The sequence below is a fragment of the Echinococcus granulosus genome (assembly GCF_000524195.1).
Source record: "Echinococcus granulosus chromosome Unknown EG_S00001, whole genome shotgun sequence".
Lineage (NCBI taxonomy): Eukaryota > Metazoa > Platyhelminthes > Cestoda > Cyclophyllidea > Taeniidae > Echinococcus > Echinococcus granulosus.
Genome location: NW_020170381.1, coordinates 2,335,052 through 2,354,919, shown reverse-complemented (window position 1 = coordinate 2,354,919; position 19,868 = coordinate 2,335,052). Strand labels below are relative to the sequence as shown.

Genomic DNA, 19,868 nt, shown 5'->3' with positions numbered 1-19,868 from the left:
CAATCCGCCAGGCACCACAGAACTCAGCATTACCGACAATTACTGTAACTACATTGCATATTAAATTAAAAGTTCGGTCCCTAATGCTTGTTTTTTCGAAGTACAACTACAGTCAATGTTCGAGTCGGAAAAATGTTGGTGTTCCTAATCGTTACCTTAAACAGAAGGAGACCAGACAATGCCTTATTCGAGATTTGATGCTAGATGAGCACACATGACTCCATCAAAGCAAAATAAATTCCCCAAGATACCTCGGTCTTTGAATGCATTTTAGAACAAAGACAACCTTTCGAAGAATTCAGTAAAGTGAAAACGATACAGCACTAGTTCCTCAGACAATTTTTAAAACGATGACCATGTCAAATCAAATTGACAAATGCTTATTTACACCAACTATCAATTACCAACTTCGAAGGTTTCAATGAAGAAGTCGAACCAATTTACAAGGAAGGTAAGACAATTTTATTAAGTTGGAAGCACTTGTGTGCACACAAGCACACAGACAAATTTAAGGGATCTCAACAGACAGCTGAGGAGGGAAATGGAAAAAAAATAGCGGCCACACTCGATAGTATCTACGTCAAAGGGAAAAAGGGGGAGGAGGTCATGATTTGATTATACAGAATTATGTACACAGACAGCGGGATTTTACTTCTTGAGCTACATATGCGATTTTGTTTTGGACGATTTCGCACCACTTTCCTTAACGGCCTTCAACTTTTTTCCTTTACTCTTTTTCAACTTCACTTTCTGCTTTTGATGGACCTTGGTTGGCAGGTGCGTCTGACTCGCCCTCAAGGGGGAAATAATTTTACTGGCTGCGACAGGAGTGAGGCACGCGGGAGTAGGGAGCGAGTCTGGTAGACAGAGCGGACGATTGGGTGATCGGACATCTCGCATGCCGCCACCACATTCTCCCGACTCAGTGCTTTCAAGCCTCGTCACATCACCTTGCGAGGAAAAAGAAGTATAGGAGTTCTAGATACAAATCAAGCTGACAGTTAGTGATTAAAGTAATCGAGTGATCCAGCTTGGAATGAGTGCATTTTACTTCCAGAGGGTAAAAATGAACGCGCGCGGATGCGAACCAGAGCATTCAACAAGCGTGACTGTGGGCAGAAGGTTTATGTGGAGTGAAGTCAAAGCGTGAAAAACTCTCCAGGCGTGTTTGTGTACAGCTCGCGATAATGGTCAAGTGGACGCGGCGTCGGTCGTACCTTACCACTACTGTGTAGAAGCACATTTGCACAACCCTAGTACACGTACACACATTTGTTTGCCTTTTCTTTGTGTAAAACACTAAGTACGTCACACTGTTCAGGGTATCGTTGGTTGAACTACCCACGAATTCATCCTAAATAAAAGGTGATAAAGGCAATACTGAGCTAACAGATTTTATTTAATCTAAGGTATTCTTATAAACAGAAAAAAATTACGCTAGCAGTACTGAACAAGAAGGACAAGATGAAAGTTTATGAAAAACAAAACTTTCTGCTGATACGTTTCCAACTTTTTGAGTTTCAGTTGGAGGCACAAAACCAATTGTATGATCTACAGTTCTACTTGCGACAAATTAAAAAAAATATGGGCAGCCATTGGTGGTCGTCCCCCACTACCAAGTTATGTGTTGTTAATTCGTGGCCGGAAGAAATAATTCACCAAGAGCACCTAGAATCCGATAGCCAGCGACTGATGAGTCGCTAATATAGATGCATTTGAGTAAGGGGCGAGGATTACAATGCAACAGGAGCTCACCAGAAGGCACGTGAGGCAGCGGTGGGGCGAAAGAATCACATTCCGTATGTGGTGCAAGCGGTTTGGCATCATTGTTGCCACAGTCACTGCTAGAGGTATTCGTGACCGTGGTGGAGGATGCGGTAACAGTGTCGGTACGTTGGCGACACCTGGCGCGCAGATTCATAAGGCGTAGAATCTCGTGTTTGCGAATTTGGTACTTCAACTCTATGCGACGCCGGTAATCGGCCTCCTCGCGATTAAGAATGTTCAGAAAGGTGCGCAACTCCGCCTCAGAGAAAGAAGACCACTGAAAGGTACGAGAAACACCATACAGCCCATCTCATTCCAACTTCCCACAGCCAGCGTTTAGATTTTCTGTAAACGAAGAAGAATATTTCAAGGAGTTTAAGAACCAATATCTCAATATTTCTTCAGGCACAAGATGTGTAAGTAAATAGGCATTAAGGCAGACACAATTAATCAAAACCGCACACCTAATATTTCAATATCCACTGTCTTAAGCATCAAAAAAATACAAAGCATGAAGCACAAACACTGAAATTATCATTTTTGTGCCAGACGAGATTGCCTTGTAGCAAAATCTGCCGCAGAAAGGCTAAATATTTTACGAAAGATATTGTTTCCGAGGTCAATAAACATATGAGAAAGGAGATAATGGACCTCGATGTCTCCGGTCTCGTTCTCCTGCAGCACGATACGCTTGACGGTGAGGATGGCATTGAAGTGCTCGCGATTCAGGGCCTCCCCCGCCTTGCCGCCACCCTCAGCGGAGGAGTCCAAAGTCCACTGGAGCAGCAGACCCAGTGGCGACTCATCTTCGAATAACTTTCGTACCGAGACTAAAGGAAGTAAACACGTCGCCGCCACAGCAAAGGCAGCAGCAGAGTTAAGATGAAAAAGTGCCTCGACAAATTTGGGGTGGCAAATGAAGGTAAGTTTTTAACATAAGGCGTGATGCAATGGTAACAAACCATACAAGTTGAAGAAGATTTGTCGATAAGGGATGATGCGTCAATAGAGGAGGAACTCGTCAAGGTCCATATAATGGCGCAACGCATTCAATAAAGCATTCGGTTAATGAAGAACATGCATCAGGCACTAAACATTGGGATTCAGCGTCGTGTGACACATCAGTGTTAATGATCCGTATGTTCCTCGAAAGTGGTAAAATATTACCAGCAGAGAACCTCTCGTGGTACTCCTAATATTCCAAAGCAGAGAAATCCATCAGCGTTAGCGAAAAAATTACAGTTGGCAAGTCGGAGTAGTACACAGGCAAAAAGGTGCCTCAACAAATAAGGAATGTGCTGGATACTGAAAAAAACGACAATGACATGCGAGCTGGTGATGGAAGGGGTTCCAATAACAAATGCACCATTTTGCACCAACGCAATGTTGGAGATGTACCTTATTTAATCGAAATAATTGGGATAAGATAAAGGTGTACACATAGAAGTGGTGTAAAGGCGAAACCACTAGAATGCAGGGACGTTCGGTAGTAGATGACAAATAAGCAACACAAAGCCCTCACCATCATGCTCGCCGAAAATGGTGTGTTCGTAGAGGGCGAATTTCTGAGGGTTGTCGTCAATATTGAAACGGTCTAGAAGACTGCTTATTACCTGACTCGCAGTTGTTGACCTGTAAGCAAAAATAAAAAGCGAAACGTGAGAGCACAAAGTGTGTTAGAAAACCAAATAGCGTGGAATGAAAAAAGTGGGGAAAATCCGCTGTTGAAAAAATAAGTATGGTAAAAACATTAATGCTAACTGAGGAGGCGGTTACTAACGCAGAAACATCGTGCTTGGAAAATGCCATCCGGTCCAGTGAACTAGATTGTTAAAAGACGTCGTAGGATGTCTTGCAGAAAGGGGGTGTCATCGAAACTACTCACAGAGCATAATGAGCGAAGCATCTGTGGTTTGGAGTGAGTGTGGCAAGAAATGGATTGCATAAAACGAAATAAGGCGGAAACAACGCCATCGAATTGCAAGCATACGTTAAGAAGGTCGAAAAGATTGCGACACAAACTCTCAGGAAGGTTTTAAGACACCATATCAACATCACACATTCTAATGATTTAAAGGCATATCTATTAATTACTGTCTTGAAGAAGACGAAAGAATCATTTAAAAAGGATGAAAAAGTGCTTGTATGGGTGTCTTCTAAACCAAGGGACGATTTTTAAGGGGATAGAAATTGACTGTTTACGTTTACAGATTAAGGTTAGTCTAATTTGCTACTATGGACTCCAAGGAAGGCGTCTCTGAAGAATTTCAACGTGTTACTTTTATGTACACGCGAAAACTGTCAAAACTACCTAGACACCTAGAACTCGGTGTCCATTTCCATCTTCTAACTGTTGTGTCGGCAACACCGTCCAAGTAACGTAGTTCGTGCAAAACAAACTCAAAGAAAAAAAATGGTGAAATTAGCAGAATTCATACAGCTAAAGTTACACTTGGTTGAAATTCAAAGAAATGCGGTCAGAAACAATTTCGACAAGGAGAGAGTAGAGCGCTTACAGATGGACATGCAGGAGCTTGGAGCTGCCCCGAGGAAGGCGAAAGGAGGTAATGCGACCGATAGTCTTGCTGCGCAATCTGACGGATCTGGCAGACTTCGGTTGTTGCGCCCTGGTGAACGCCTCCTCCTCAGTGGAGGGGTCATCACCATCATCGCCGCCGACAATGTCGAAGATGGAGGGCGGCCGGGCGGTGAGCACCATGCGTACTGGACGAATGAGGTTAATGTGAACACGCACTTGACCCTCGCAGTCACCAGGCTGCAACTTGGGGTTCTGGGTAGAAGAAACAGAGAGGAACAATTTACAAAGCCCTTTCAAAATGCCTTATAGACTGAAGTTAGTGAGCTCTGTTATGACAGCCAAGTGGCTTAACGTTAACTTTTATCCACGTAAAGTAACATTGAAGCCGCTGTACAAGGCTCCTAAAATACTTAACACCGACAGAGAGAACAAACTGCTCCTACCGTGTTATCAATGGCATTCACATTACGCGCATTTTGCAAACGTGAAGCTCCAAGCAACATTCGATCATAAATTGAACACTGCTAAGTGAGAAAAGAGTATGGCACCATATATCAAGTACTAAATTAGCTGATAGAAAATAATTAGTCGAGAAGAAAAAAGGCGCTTTAGTGGATTCCCCCAAAGGTCGCAAACTTCCGGATAACCTTTGACCTCAAAAATTTAATGGAGAACAGAAGACAAGCGACGAATATCGCGGAAAGTGGCAGTTGAACGCAAAGATTGCACACCATGCTTAGCAGGAAAGCGGAAATCGGCAAACCCTGTAGTCTTGGATGCATGGATATGAATTAAGGAGGCACTATAGTCACTTACTATAGTGACTAAATTGACTTCCCAGAAATGAGACCGGCAAGTAGAGCTCGTACCATTTTGGCGCAGAGGCCGAAGTCATTGGTGTTGAAGATGTTCAGTCGTCTAGCAAGTTCCATGGGTTTCCAGGGAAGCGCGGCATTTCGAGGGCCGATGGTTACCTTAGTGTAGGTAATCTCCTCCGCCCCGGTCTGATGGCCAGTGACTGCAGCCAAACCGGTGGCCTGCATGCGGCTGCTCATAACCACCGGCGGTGCATCATTGGCAGCCACAGTCGCGCTTAAGGCGAGAGACGAGGCGACGGCGGGACTTAATTGCCAAACGGAGATACCGCGCTCACGAATGTCGCGTCGGTCAAGACTACTGATGTCGTACGTGCCGACGGTGACAGAGGCGAGATTCACAGCGGTGGTGTGGCGGCGCGACAACTCTGAGGGTCGGCGATTGTTGTGACGACGACGCGTCTGCAGCATCGACTGGTGGCGAATTGTCCTCCCTTGCGGTGATGCCGATATACGCGGCGGCCGCAGCAAAGGTCGTTGGTGTTTGCTCGCTTCCCCCACTCTCGAGGTCTGATCCACTTTCAAAATGGTGATGGCTCAATGATATTCAAAAATGTGATACGACTGTGCAGCATTCAAAGAGCAATTCCAGATCAAATAGTATTTTTCACTTGGATATTCAAGCAGTGTGCGATAAATAATTTTATTTAAAATTCATGATTAGACAATCATGAAGATAGTCATTCGGGCACTCATCAGGATTAGGGAGGCCACAAGCCTATGAATACAGTATAAAAGGTTTTTCCCCAGTAGGGCGAAGAATGATTCCACGATCATCGTTTTTCAGATTTAAACGCACAGATTACCAACCCTTCCGTTATTAAAACCACTGTTGAATCGGGTGGTAGCATAAGCTCAGATGCAGGATTGGTTCCGACTAAAGTTATACGCGGGTAGTTTTAAATTTTGTAACTAAAAGTTGCAATGCGTTACAATAAAGGTGATTGCATAGGATAATAACATCAAATATAATCATAGTTGCTTTTTAATATATTAGATACTTTTATTTGCAGTGTAAGGCGGATTGACCATTTTTCAACATTTGAAGTTAAAAGTAAATATGAGCAGATAATCGAATTCCTTGATGTCAAAAAGTCACCAAGTATGGCTCCGAAAGCAAAGTATGATGAAGAGAATGCAGTTAACTAAAGAAATATGAAAACACGTAAATCAACAGTTCCTATGAGAGAGGGCGGATGCGCATCTTTAACGCATACGACTTGTGCGGGTGACCCACTACCTGGCCCCAGAAAAGCTGAGGCGATTGTTTATTTGTGATAGCACACAGCACAGATTGGCCAAAGTAACGATGACATTTACGCGCACGCGGTGTCAAAACGACAGTCAGTATGGTGTCTGACACCGAATACAAAAATGAAAAAGATCTCGTCTACAGTTTCTGTTAAATTCACCGCATGTAAACGGTAAAAACAATGTACGTATCTGAAGATCTAAGCATTACTAATGTTTTGCAGACGCAGAAACTTGGTGAACAAAATCGGCAGGAAACTCGTTAATAGGCAAGAAACAAAGTTAAGAGCTTGATAAAAGACTCAAGATAGGAAAAGCAGGGGAGAGCCCTTACAAGAGTCGAAGAAACCAAACTGGGAGTGCGGACGCAGAGCGGGAGACGAGGCGGTTCGGTGATGCTTGTTGTTCGCGTTGGTCAACACGGACGTCACCTGGATCTCCGGGCCCACTGACACCGCCCGCGCTATCGCCTCTGTCGATGGCTGGTGTGGTCGCAGCACCTCCCGCAGGTTTTCAAAGGGATTGCAAGGGTTGGTACTTGCCGCATGCTACACACGCACACACACTACCCATTTCAAAGCAGATTCTTCCAAACCTGTAAGACTTAATGATCCCTTCTACTGCAAGACTTACACCAGAGTCAGTGTTAAGTAAATGGCTGCGCCGACAGGTCAACTCAATTAAAGTAATTTATGACAAGATCAAATAAACATCTTGCATGAAGCCAATTTTGAGGGAAGAACAAACAGCAAACTGACACTTACTAAAGGTAACCGTAAAATAAATCTTAATGGAGAAACTTGAAATGCCAGGAATCCTATTTAACTCCTTTCAAACATTGACCAGTTTAGTAGGACAAACTGGATCCAATGTTGAGAAGCATTTACGTAGCCAATTTAAAAAAGTACGTACTGTCAAAAGAGGGAAAGAAACAAACCTGAGAGGAGGATTTGGAGGTGGTAAGAGTACGGAGATCCTCGCCCTCCGCCTTCGGTTCCATTTGCGCTGCAGCGATGTCATCGTCGAGGTCACCATTACTATCATCATCACAGACGTAACTATTAGCGCCGCCGATGGTGGTGTGAGCCGGTGGAGGGCTCACCTCGCACGATATGGTCACTTTGTCTTTGCACAACCAATGACAGGTCATGTGGCAATCTGGAAAGTAGGAGGAATCAGGAATTACCCCTAAAGTTGAAGGGGACTGTGGAAGTAGATCGATAAATTGAAGTAACCGACGGAGTGGGTACGTCCGTACGATATTTTAATACCCGTCTAGTCATCCCTCCCGCAAAAATTAAGTTCAGCACTTCAATCATCATTTGACCACACGACGGGAAGTTTGGGATTGAAATACAGAAATTACTTAGCCACAAATAGTTAAAGATTATCTGCAAATTCGCATGTTTCAAAGGTCTTTCGGGTTAACGTTTAGAACTGAAACACACCATCTGTGGAGAGATACGTGAAAGATGCAGCAAATAACTTAACAAAATGGCTATCGAGAATCCAGTCTAGGTGTTGGTAAGGTCTACAATAATAATCAAAGTTGTCAGCTTGCTTTGTACAAAGTTGTGGTTATTTTTTATGGTTTTTCTAACAATTAAGTTAAAGTGGAACAACCGAGAGGATTTTATTTTACATGGCAGTAAAAATCAGCACTTAAGGTGTTTATTAAATGGGCTAGAGGTAAAAACTTCCTTCATTGATAAAACCTAATTTTGAGAACATCGTACCAGCACAGCGTTGGCACACGGGTCCCCAGCCAAGGCCCCAAATTGGTTGATTGCAATAATCACAGAAAGTGTCTAACTCCAAAGGAATGGCACAGAAAGCATGTCCACTCGTTTCTTGCCTTGCGTTATGTGGAAACACTTCTCCACTCCCACCCGATAGCTTATCGAGTCGAATGAATTCGGCTCGCACGATCTCTGGAGTTTCGGTGTAGGCGGAGAAACGCTGCACTCCATATTGCTGCGGAATGTCGGCACTTGACTCTGACAAAAGGCGTTCAGTCATCAGGATTTGGTAGCCAAATTCACTATCGGGTTTGGGCAGTCGAGGGAGAGTCATGTTTTGTCGTTGCAGCGACTCCTTTCTAGGAAGGACAGTTGATTGTGGGTGTCGGGAAAAATTGACAAAGGTGCGTCGCAGACCACCCAGCAAACCAATCCCACCACTACTTGAGCCTTTCTTAAATGTGCCATCGGATGTAAGATTTGCAAATATGTCCATTGGGAACTGCTAACATCAATCTGACAATAAAGGAATAAAACAACCACTCAAAACAATACTGTTCACGGATTAGCAATATATAAGTTTTCGTGAATTAATACGTTACAAAATTAGGGAATATAAGCACATTATTAATATATAGTAGGCAAAATGCACAGTACAAAAACCAAATGGACTAAAGCATTCAGCGGAACCAAACGCAACTGGATTTCCCTGGCTTTACCGAGAGTGAAGTTGTAGTAGTCTTAGGGGGTATTTACAAATAATAATAGACTCACAATAACATGAAATACAACGTCCCCAACAGCGCAACACAAAACATAGATAAGATAAGTTGCATGATGCACCTCAATGTGACCTAATTTCCTGGGTACATAATGCACTGAAACTACTATCAGCACCTTGAAGTAACAAAATGGAGGAAATGAGAGCACATGGGAGCAACACACCAACAGTCGGGCAACTCAAGCCGGGAAGCAAATGCATATAGGACTTCAAAAAACACCTCGGACGGGAGCCAATCAGACGTTGAGCTCCACAAGAAACCGTGTGTGAACCGACTGCCTTGGAGGATTCAATAATCCGGGCAGCTAAAATGCAGTTTTGATTTTGAAGAGTAAAAAAGTGAACCTTAAACTAACTGGTGGAACGGAGAAATTCCTGTCATATTTAAGCAACAAAACCACGTGGTCGGTCAGGAAATAATGTGGCTAGTTGTTACGAAAAGCAGTTCCCGGAGAATGTAATTTAGAGGCATCATTTTGTTAAGGAAAAGTTCAAAATTCATGAGGAGTGCATTAAGCTACTCAATAATAAAATACACTTAATAAGTGGAGTGCACAACAACATTCATAGAACAAGGTGTTGCAACATAATTGTTACTAGAACACCATCATTTTCTAAAAAAATTCATGTATTTTAATTAAAAAAGATCGAACTTTTAACTAGAGCAAGGCTGCAGGTGATTGAACATTCAAAAAGGGGAAGTACCGAAGTTGTCCTCATAACTCTTAAAAACGGAAAAAGGACTGCACACCCACTTCTCGCCCCCACTTTAGAATAAAGCAATTTAGCAATATGGCACAAACAGATACTTGCTCAATTTCTTCGATAGAACACTAACTGCCATTGTCACCTTCAGATTTGCGCCAATATTACAAACTTAAATGACAGCATCATTGGTGTTGAATATTCTGCGTCAAATACTCCATTATAGGAGAGTCAACTGTAATACTATAGTGGTTTATCCCTCGGCTCCGGTGAGGCGCTACTTTTGTACTTCGAATTGGCCCCCTTGTACCTCGCTGGGTGGGCTGGCCTTTTGGGCCATGCCAATAGCCCAGACACCTTTTCCTTGCTGAATATATATATTCTGCATGAGTATTTTGTCTTCTTTCGTCTTCAGGGAGTCCCAGGACGCTACATAACAATTTACCTTGGTAAATTGAATTAGTAAACACCGAACGAGGGGGTGGACTCTGAATGCAACAAGTATGGTCTTTTTAGTTCTGGATGGTTTGGTTTTATGATTTAGCATTTTGCGTTGCAGTATATTTAACCACTCGAAAACTTCAGAATCCACGAAGTGCATTTTTTACATTGCGGCACGGACTTCGTATCCTACCCATAACTTCTTACTCCTTTTTGTTTCCCTAACATGTATATTTCGGCAACCCTTAATGTCATTACAACCTTAGAAAAAGCTAGAAGTATCACTTAACAATTAAAAGTGAGGTAGACTCTCGAAAACGAGATAGGATAAACACAAGATATTTTTGACTCAATGCTTGCCATCTACTTTTCCAGTAGACTGTCGACTATTGTTAGACTCCACTTAAATAAGGTTAGTTAAATTAAATCTAATTTAATTTAAAATTAAAATTTAATTTTTAGTGAAACCCAGTCAGACTTTCATCTTCGATTGAAGGGTGCACGAGGTCCCAACTTAGTCAGGCCCAGATGCACTTTCTTAAAACTATAACAGCATATTTAATTGCATTATATATTTTGGCGTCAAACAACACTTATACATCTAGTTTAACTCATTTCTCAATTTTAACACATAAATTTTGTTCTAATGAACTACTCCGACCTAATTGACGCCGGTCCCTTAGATCTACCGACTGATGAACTTTGGGTGCTTCGTTGAGTTGTTTGCCCGCGGAAAGGGCGTATAAAAGCCCATCCGGACTTTTGTTTAACCTATGGCGTCCTATGTTTGTAAGTAGATAAAAGACGTAAAAATAAAGAGGGCAAAAATGAAGAATAGGATGTATGTGACTTTGTGGTATCAAGTGGCAGTTGAAGCGAGGAGCCCGCTTCGAAAGCGTCAACCCTCAATTAGTAGGCTTCTTATTTTGAGCAGTTAATTTAAGCTTTGGATATGCAGCTAACCTCGAAACACTTGTCGGAGTACTTGGATTACCAATGCGTTCTGTTAGCGGTTATGCTTCCCTTGTGATCACAGTATTCTTTCGCGTAGTGGTTGGTAATTTTGTCAAACCTCTCAGCAAACTAATAAACGCTACTAAACAACAAGCAATCCATAGTATGCTTGGTGGGATTGCCCTTATTTTCGGGTTCTTACAAGCTTGTCTTTTTGTTTAGGCTATTGATCGACAATTTGAAAGAATGAAGCTACAGTTGTTTTTTCAGACATCTACGTTCCTGACGTGAAATTTTAAGGATACGTCTTTTAGTTGAATTTATGTATTTGCTTCCCACTGTTGTGAAAATGGCGGAATTAACATAAATACGGTCATGTATTCGTTGTGAGAAATATAACGTTATTTTAACGGTGGGTACACCCCACTGCCTTAATGTTGGTGTTTTCCCAATGAAGTAAGTAGAACAAGGTTTTAATTACTGCTTCCCATTATGTAAATTGCTTAGCACAATCGCGATCCTGCGGGAGTGGTTATAAGCGAAATACTTTACAATACGCGGCAGACGGAGAAAGGAGCTGGCATTAACATTTCTAACTTCCTTGGGGTAGAAATTGACGCTAGTGGCCGTAGCGTCATTAGTCATCCAACTTTACATCATGCTGGAGTTCTAAGCCTACAGTGGCGCCAGCAGCCTGGCTGCCGAATATTAAGCTCTGTGCACGCAGTTTTTGCTTTTGGTGGTCGAAAAGTGCTTTGAAATGGTAGGGCAGAAGATTTCTCTTCGCCAAAAGCTGACGTGAAATGAATGTTCTCCTTAGTGCAAGTAAGGTTTCTGTAATTGGCCGAAAGTAAGGCAATATGTGCCATTTTACACCCTCAAAAGGTGAAAAATTCGTGCAACTTAATTTTTGGCCCCGTTTTTTTGCAATTAAGCACCAAAATAATGCGGTAAATAGTTTTCGGCACAGTGGGTATGCTATTTTTCTATGGCTGGGTTCTCATTAAAAGCAAAAATGAGAAGGGTGAGCCTGCTTCGTTGTGTTGGTGAGTATACTTTTACTATTTTAAAGCCTATCAAGGGCCTCTCCACATCTACCAGTGACACGTAATGTGATGCTGTAGGTAATAATGAACTTGATACACGGTGTCATCGCCATAGGTAAAGTCATGCCACTGATGTTTTTTTGAAAGCTGTTCGCAATACATAACAAATTCTTACACCAGTCGAGAAGGCCAGCTTCTTTTTTGCCCTTGCAAATAAACGGGCGGAAATTTTTGCACATTCCGATGCTTTACAATTGAATGGGTTTCTATTATCTAAATTGCCACTTGTTAATTTATTAACTACTACTTTACTCTTGATGGGGATGATTGTGCTATCGTATACCAATTATTTTATTTAGCTTGTTGAATTTGAGCTATTTATGAGGCCAAAAATGATATAAATTGAAATAGGCTCGTTTTTTATGTTTACCTCAGGGAGTCACCAATCTATGCCGAAAGTTTAGGATCTTACCAAAGTAATTCCAAGTTCAAATTAAAATTAAAAATGTCAATTCATCTGGCATCCAAACGACTGGACTTTGGGGCAATTAGGTCAAATAATGGGCTCAGAAGGTCTCTATATTTTTGACCATGCATTTGTCTTTCTTTTGGGTAGGTTCCAAAGAACTTGGCTTAAAAATCAATGCTGATGAGACTGTGACACTTGTCAGTCCCAGCGGTTCCGGAAAAAACACTTTTGTTCAGCTTTTGTCACGCCATTACGATCCCGTCAATTAGGGCATAAATATTTTCTACACTTTATGCGGTGGCAGCATGTCGCGATCTATCAGTGTCTTAGACATTGACTATACAAGTTACGACCTTTATCGCCGAAGGATATAACGGAGAGGATTACACTTTGTCTAAAAAGATTAACAATACAAGATAAACTAATTTTTACACTTCATTTCACTATAGACGGAAATGATATTCGTGATTTAGGTTTGCATTGGCCACGACAGCTAACGGGAGTGGTGTCCTAAGAACCGACACCTTTCTCGGAAACTGTTGATCCGAATAGAGGTGTTGGCCTCTCTGACGTACCTTATAGTGCGGTGCCTGAGATGAAGATGCTTGGAAATACCCACAAATTTATTTACAAAATTCCTAAGGTGGGTCAACGCTTACCGATTTTATCCTGTGGCACAGTATGTTCCCACACTATGCTCTAACTTGCTCATCACCTCACACCACCCAGTGGCTCCCCTCCATGCACCATCAATTATTTTGCGCACACTATTTCTGACGTGGTTTCAGACTTGTGTTTGGAATTTCATGATCATCCCAATATCTCAAGGCATCGGTTTATAGCTTTGTCCTTGAGCTATTTATGGAATTACTGGCTTTCGACATCATACCGCAAATGTCAAATAGCTTGACCATAAGCTAAGGCTTTGGAGAAATACCACTTCTGGTAAATTGGCTAGCGATTAAGTAATTAGGGATTTGGTTTTAATGTCATACTGTAATGCGATATCCCACCCCATTGTTTCCAGGACAATTCAATCGGTACGCTGACTATTTACTGAAAGCACCTTTTGTAAGTGCGTTTGGTAACAGGTTACAGTGAGTTCAAGGGAATCCTGCAGTATTTTTACTCATTTTTATGAGGCAAAGGTAGGCGAAAAACGTGTGGATGTAGTCTAGTTGGTACGCTGCGTGTTCTCTTACAGGGATGGGAGACGCGGCTGTGCGGAGGTCAGAGCAAGCATTTTGAGTAAACAGAGGCAGGTAGTGGCGATAGGGCTGTCGCCGATTTGCAAGCTGAAGTTTCTGCTGCTGGACAAGACTACTTCTATGCCGGATGCGTACTTGGAGAGCATGGTGCAGGCAGCCATCGAGAAGGCGCGTAGTACCTTGCCATCGTCATGATCGCGCATCGACTCAAGTCCGTGGACAGTGGAAAGGTCAAAGCAATGGGCACTAACGAAAAGCTTTTCAAATGAAAGGTCTCTCTATCCAAGTGGTTGCAACAGGTGTAAGCATCTGGCCAGAACTCTCCACCTAAATTTTGTAACATATATCAATGTGAAACAAAGAAGGCTAACGTGGGACTGTTTGTGTCGTGGTGAGTACAACTCAAACAATTAAGCGTGTTAAATGCCGGATGTGTTTGTCAATTTTCATATTAAAGGCACTAAGTGAAGTCTGCATCCCGGAATAGAAGTGGAAGGTTCACATAAAGCTTTGGAAACTTGAGCAATAAACTGTGAGATTTTAGTGTTAAGGTAGGTAAGCCCTCGTGAAATAATTGCTAGTAGTGATATTGTAAAAGGGAGAAACCACTGATGAATGTTACGAGAGGTTGTGAGTTCGGGCTTTCATCTTGTTGATCTCGCAACCAGAATAAGCAATAGTCAAATACTTTAATACGGGTGTCTTTATCTGCCTAAGGTCATGGGTGACCGAAGGATTGCGGCTAGACAGCGAAAACTGTCGGAGATGCATGGGAATTTCAGTGTTGCGTATTTATAGTCCTTGATCTACCTCGACCTCACTGCATTAGTACACTTAAGTCGGCAGTGATCGGAACCATGGCGTTCTAGAATGTTTTATATTAGCCAAGAGAGTAAAACCTATTAGAAAGTCGAAGCAAGAATGCTTTTTTTCTGGAGTAGTAGGTGTTCCGCAAGGAAGAAAATAATCTTAGACATGATCAACTTAAGAATTGTGCCTTTTATCCTACAGACATTAATAAATATTTAATTAAACGTGGTGGGCAATGGTAAAATCAGTCTTATAACTGGTCCTATGTCCATTTTTTCTGCATATACTTGTTCGTTCAACAGTTACAGGTATGTAAATGTGAAATTCCGATTATTTGACAAAAATACTGCTTTAGTGAAAGATTGGGTAGATTTTTTCCTACAAACAGGGTCAGCTCTCTGGAAGGTGATCAGTTCTCTTTAGAGCTTCAGGGAGTGTTGGTCTCCGACTTAGCCGCTAAGGGCCTGGATTACGCGCCCAGCTTCCTGTCAGATCTCAACAGTGCAAAGAACCGCTGCCGCATCATAGATCTACAAACCAACCTCGATATGCATCAGGGCGTAATTCCCAAAGGTCCGCTGAAGAAAAATATTCAATTTCGCAATATTGACGCCGCTTACCCCATACAGAAGACTGCAACAGCATATGATTAAGATCGGTATGTCATTTTTAAAACCAGCCATGTGTGGTCTGTTAATAGGTAACCAAGTGTAATACAGATTTCGTCAAAGGGAGACTAGTGAAAATGAAAATGCACCAGCAAAATTTACGTGGAATCCCTGTTTCAGGGATTTAATGGTAAATTCAAGAATGTGTCAAATGTGACTTTTGTGGATGAGTTCACCTGGTGGATGGAAAAGACGTGCGAAATATGCAAGCGGCGTGGTGGAGACAAAATATTGGCGTGGTAACGCGGGCACTGAATGGTAACAACATCCTCGCTGCTGCTAGAGACGCCAACATTCATGACTTCATAATCTCAATGCCACAGGTAATCCTTGGGCCTTCCTCTCATCGTTATCAAACTGGGCTATTGTTAAAGTACCTCAGTTCTTTTAAGCTATCCCACCAACGCAATTACCCCTTGCGTGTCCTTTAGCCCCCTGATCACTTAGGCAGAAATGCACAAAAGCATCAGCGGGTGTTTAAATGACAGACGACTTGGAAATCGCTACTTTTCATGTACTCAGGGTTATTTTTATGGCACATTTATATCCCATTCGTAAAGTGCGCTTTCTTTATGCAAAGAACAAATTGTTTGACATACACAGTATTATAATCTGTGTAAACGGCAAGTCGAAGGTAATCCACGGTTGGCGTGCCATTAAGAAGGTTGAAGTGGTTGAAACAAAACGGATAACTGTTCACTTTTAAGCAAATTTCTACAATACAAGCGTCTTTCCATCGTAATACCTCTCAAAAGCAAAATAAAGTTCCTGCATCTATCAACTGGCACTCCTGATTCCCCATTACCTGCGTCCACCCAACATGCCTCCGTGAATAGTTATTTTTCAGGTTTTAGAATACATTTTAGCGTTCAGAAGTCCCTCACAACCAAATTTTCAGTCAGAATGGTGCATTTATAAAGGGTCTTCTGAAATGCACCACGGATTTTTGTTAGTATTAAAGAGTAAGCTAGCGTGAGTCGAAATGAATTTTTAAAGTTGGCAAGAGTTGATAATAGGTTGTGAAGTCTTCACATTATTTATGACGAGTTATCGACACTTCTACGGTATATTCTATGAAAGTGGAAAAACTGAAGACTTGTTTTGCTGTTGAGTTCGGGAAGTCCAAAGACGAGAGCGTTGGATTCCGAGGGAGTCAGCGAGTGGCGATAGCAGAGAGGTAGGCGAAATGGCCAGCAGTGCTGCTGCCGGTTGAGGTGGAAGTGGATGTGGATTCGGAGCTGGTGGTATAGGCGGCGATAGCAGACTCGTGTTGCTGTATTAGGGTGTTTGCAGCTGAGCCCGTCACTCAGAAGGAGTTGATGACTCCTCGCAAACATTACTGCACTCTCCACAACAGGTCCACCGAGACCATACAAATTGCCCCGCTCTCCTCTTCGAATACGCCCACTTGAATCACATCAGCGACCACCTCCTACTGCTCACTTCGTCTTTATCATTGAAATATTCTTAGAGGCATTATAAAATGCCTCACTTTTGATTTCTAAAATTGGTCTATATTTGACAAATTGTTTAGCCAGGCTGTGGGAGAATTTTTATGTTAATTTTGCAGTGCAGGACAACCTTTTGCATTTAAACAGAATATAATGGTGTATGCTTTATGATAACACTATCAATTTTAAATTATTCTAAACATTTCGAAAGTGAAGAAAATAAAGGTCTTTTAGAATTAAAACTCATCATGTAGTCTTTTTATGTCTGAGAAATTGAATAATCTACACGGAGCATATTTTATTTTAGGGGGTTCGCAGGGTATTTCAAAAAAGCTGAAAGAGGCAGCGCCACCCCTTGTATCACTGGATTTGTTGCACCCCAATGTGGACATGAATACCATTGAATCATATTTCTGAGCATGAATGTCAACTTGAATTTAGTGGGTTATTTTGAGCTCTATGTCAGTGATTACCCGGAGGTGAGGGTCGTGCAAGTTCGACCTTCGGCGACAGCATCTGGAAGCATTAGAGTGCACAAGACAGGAAAATGATAGCGACAGCCAGAGCAGAATGTCAGCGGTTCTACATGGTTTAGACTCATGTCAATGTAACACTTTAAGTGAATAGGATTTGTTAATTGTTTTTGAAGGAGGCAGACATTTAACGAATATTTTCGACGTAAGGGAACGTTATTGTTTCAATTAACTGCTGTCGAGAACTAAAAGAAGGTAGTGGTGGTAAACTAGACGCCAAAGAGTTGCTCAAGTAGATCTTAATATTACCGCGTCATGGTGCAGAATGGGTTGCGCCTTACGGAATGCATACAGGAACGCTAAAACAATGCAACTGAAGGGTTAAGCTGCCAGATAGTATCGATAATGATGACTTGCCTGTGTGATTTCTTGAATTTCTGGGAGATTTCTTATCATCACCTTGATTCAAACCGCAGTTTTCAACCTTTTCAGCATTCCTCTAGCAATAAGCCAGCAGAATGTGAAGCACCCCCTGCTTCGTATACTTGTAGGTTATGGTTAAAAAACGCAGAGTAAAACCTTTTGTCACGAATCATTTATGGTTTTGGTTGTGGAAGTGCAGTTTGGAGCCTCCAATTCCATAGAAACATGTTAACAAACCATGTCTAGCGATCAACAATCGCCGTCAAAATATCAGCGATGACATTAGGCTTACAGTTAAGAAGTACGTTAAAATGAACTCAGACTAACTCCGATCTTGAAATTCTTCATCATTCACGATGCTGTGAGTAGATGCTCTCCTAATTTGAACCTATTTTAAAGATGTCTTTAAAACTAATGCTTTATCAATGCATCACTTGCCTAAGGCTTGTACCACAAGGACTTGAATGACAATATTCGTTAGTTGTGTAGAACAAAACAACGAAGAAATGGAACTTTTCTGACTAACAATGAAAACCCAACTCTAGATCCTGCAAACGCCCGCGTAATTAAGAAAAAATTACGCCTTTTGGGTGCAGCAGAGACTGTGCTTCACCCACATTGTGATTACGCATCTGAGCAGCCTCTTGTATTTACTCGGAAGCTACTAAGTATGCCAATGCATTTAGTTCTCGATAAAAGAATTTCCATGAAATCAAATGACTCAGACAACCTTATCAGGAAGTCTGGGGAAACCTAGCCGCATCACCAAGACATATGGACATTTCTCAATTATCACAGCACCTTAGCAAAAAACACCAGTCCCAAAAGACGCGCCCCAATCAATTGTATCTTTACATCAATTTTAAACAAATACCATTTGTTGTTTCGGAAACTCTGATATTTACCATCAAAGCATAAATATTGTGCAATAAAAGTGCAACACATTGGCTGTTTGGTCAACTCCAGGTTTTTGTGAAGGTGCCACTTGGGTGCTTCGCCATTGTACCCTTTCCGGGTGGCCTGGCCTCTGGGCCATGCCAATAGCTCCAAGCCATGCTGTATGTCAACAATACATATTCTGCCCAAGTTTTACGTTTTCTGTCGTCTTTAGGGAAGTCTCAGGACGCTACAAAAGAGTAAGGACCTCGAGATCTCAAATTCAGATATGTAGCATCAACAGTTTATTCGAAAAGGCCAGAGCTTACTGGGATTCTTGATGCAGTTTGAATTAAAGTTTTGCTCGAAAATCTCACTAAAGCAAATTGTCCCCCGCGGGACCCAAGCTTATTATGTCACGAAGCAATAACCGACCAAAATGCAAAGAAGGTCGCTGAAACGAGCCTCATTGATACTGCTGAACTCTTAAAAGTGGTTCATAGTGAAAGAACAAATTTAACCAAAAAAAAGTTTAGAAATATCCATGTGATCAATTAGCAGATGATATAGCTAAATAGAAAAGGCAGTTTAATTTAATAAATTAAAATAGATTTGCTGGGAAACCAGACATTTCAAAATTGTTAATATAACTTTAAATGACATTAAAAGTCGGTAGTGCATATAAAATAATTTCTCTGAAATCTGGAGTCAATAATAAAGTGTGACGATGTTTTGCGACAGGAAGATTTCATTCTTAGCAGATTTTGCTCTCACCCTGTGGCAAGAGCTTAGATCACGCTAGTGGCCTCCTAACTCTTCTGTACGCCAGAATGTAAGATCCTTGTCACCACTTTGAGGAAGACATTAAGCCAGCATATAAAAAGGAGTTAAAAGGAGTAAACGCAAGAAGCAGAAGCATTTGATTTTAATTACAACGATAAAAATGCGAACTTAATAAAGATTGCAAATGGAATGTTAACGGACCCAGAATAAGTGATCCCTTCTGGAGCAGAAACAGTCGATTTTAAGATCCAGGAGGTGAGAAAATGAGACAGCTTTTTGGAAAACTCTTACTATGCACGACAAAACGAATACATTATAATACTTTGACGGCTTGTTTAACAGTGCGTTTTGATCACACGGGCACTTTAGGCTCCGCCACTTTGCTTCTACTAAGTACCATGGCCCATGGGTCATGTTGGTAGCTGTACCGCTCCGAGACTTCCCTGTACACGAAAGATGACATAATACTCGGGCAGAATATCTGTATTCGAAACATAGAAGGTATTTGGACTACTGACATGGCCCGAAGGCGAGGCCACCCGGCGTGGTACAAAGGCCAAGCCAAACGTGGCTCCTCACCGAAACCAAGAGTTAAGCAACCACCGTATT

The 19,868-nt window shown here is 41.9% G+C and overlaps 2 protein-coding genes across 2 annotated transcripts; both read right to left on the bottom strand. All coding sequences in view use genetic code 11, as the record gives it.

The window, feature by feature from the left end:
* Positions 1–660: 660 nt before the first annotated feature.
* Positions 661–13,978, bottom strand: EGR_00266 (Ras association domain-containing protein; the record flags this gene model as incomplete). The annotated part of the gene is made up of 10 exons (XM_024489515.1): positions 661–950; positions 1,756–2,044; positions 2,419–2,597; positions 3,290–3,399; positions 4,284–4,558; positions 5,176–5,717; positions 6,767–6,980; positions 7,370–7,590; positions 8,169–8,530; positions 13,770–13,978. The coding sequence occupies 10 exons, from the start codon at positions 13,976–13,978 to the stop codon at positions 661–663; spliced, it is 2,691 nt and encodes an 896-aa protein (XP_024356193.1).
* Positions 13,979–16,692: 2,714 nt separating this feature from the next.
* On the bottom strand, positions 16,693–18,545 carry EGR_00265 (hypothetical protein; the record flags this gene model as incomplete). The annotated part of the gene is made up of 3 exons (XM_024489514.1): positions 16,693–16,792; positions 17,519–17,676; positions 18,456–18,545. The coding sequence occupies 3 exons, from the start codon at positions 18,543–18,545 to the stop codon at positions 16,693–16,695; spliced, it is 348 nt and encodes a 115-aa protein (XP_024356192.1).
* Between the last annotated feature and the right edge of the window lie 1,323 nt (positions 18,546–19,868).